The sequence below is a fragment of the Squalius cephalus genome (genome assembly GCF_949319135.1).
Source record: "Squalius cephalus genome assembly, chromosome: 1".
Lineage (NCBI taxonomy): Eukaryota > Metazoa > Chordata > Actinopteri > Cypriniformes > Leuciscidae > Squalius > Squalius cephalus.
In genome coordinates, this window is record NC_137122.1 from 62,955,673 (window position 1) to 62,956,659 (window position 987).

The window sequence follows — 987 nt, forward strand, 5'->3', positions numbered from 1 at the left end:
TTCAGGTTCACATTGAGATCCACTGACTGACACTGAACAGCAGTTTCCAGACTCCAGCCCAGCGATGGCCCTCAACTCCACACACACCAACACAGCTCGTCATCACCTGTGACTGGGAGACACACACACACCAACACAGCTCGTCATCACCTGTGACTGGGAGACACACACACACCAACACAGCTCGTCATCACCTGTGACTGGGAGACACACACACACCAACACAGCTCGTCATCACCTGTGACTGGGAGACACACACACACCATCACAGCTCGTCATCACCTGTGACTGGGAGACACACACACACCATCACAGCTCGTCATCACCTGTGACTGGGAGACACACACACACCAACACAGCTTGTCATCACCTGTGACTGGGAGACACACACACACACACACAAGCTGAGCCAGTTATCATACGGACATCGGCTTCATCACAGGAGATCAATAGGAATGTATGATGAGGCGTTTCTCACGGTGTCGTGTTACTTTCTGTATATTCTACAGGTTTTAATACCTCATCTCAGCCGGGATTACCCATGATGCTCAGAATGACACAGTCGACGTCGCTGAGCTCCAGCTGGAGAGAGTGCATGATTATGATGTACAATGTGGTTTTTCGCACATTCATTTGTGAAATTTTGATCACTAAATTGTTTTAGTTTGGTCTGTTGGCATGACGACCCACAGCGGGACGGACCGCGCCGTACTCCCCCAACACTGTTACACACGACTACAGGGACTTGTACATATAGATGCATTTATGTGTTTGTGTTTTTGTTTTATTATTAAATCTGTGCATTGTTTTGGGAGGATTGTGAATGTACTATGATTTAAAACTGACAATAAATTATGAAGAGATATTCCGTCTTGCTCTGTGACTTCACATGAACACACACATGTTAACGAGGTCATGTGATGCGGTTATAAAAGTTCATTAATGTGTTTGTTGGGTGTAATTACTTCACATGAACACACACTCGTC

General features: G+C 46.2%; 1 protein-coding gene across 1 annotated transcript in view; it reads left to right on the plus strand.

Moving 5' to 3' along the window:
* The window catches only part of smim10l3 (small integral membrane protein 10 like 3), a 14,787-nt gene extending 14,565 nt beyond the window's left edge, over window positions 1-222 (plus strand). Inside the window, exon 2 of the mRNA XM_079897260.1 lies at window positions 6-222. Coding sequence (XP_079753386.1) covers window positions 6-26 — 21 coding nt within the window. The 3' untranslated portion in view covers window positions 27-222. The remainder of the gene's footprint in view (window positions 1-5) is intronic.
* Window positions 223-987: the final 765 nt, after the last annotated feature.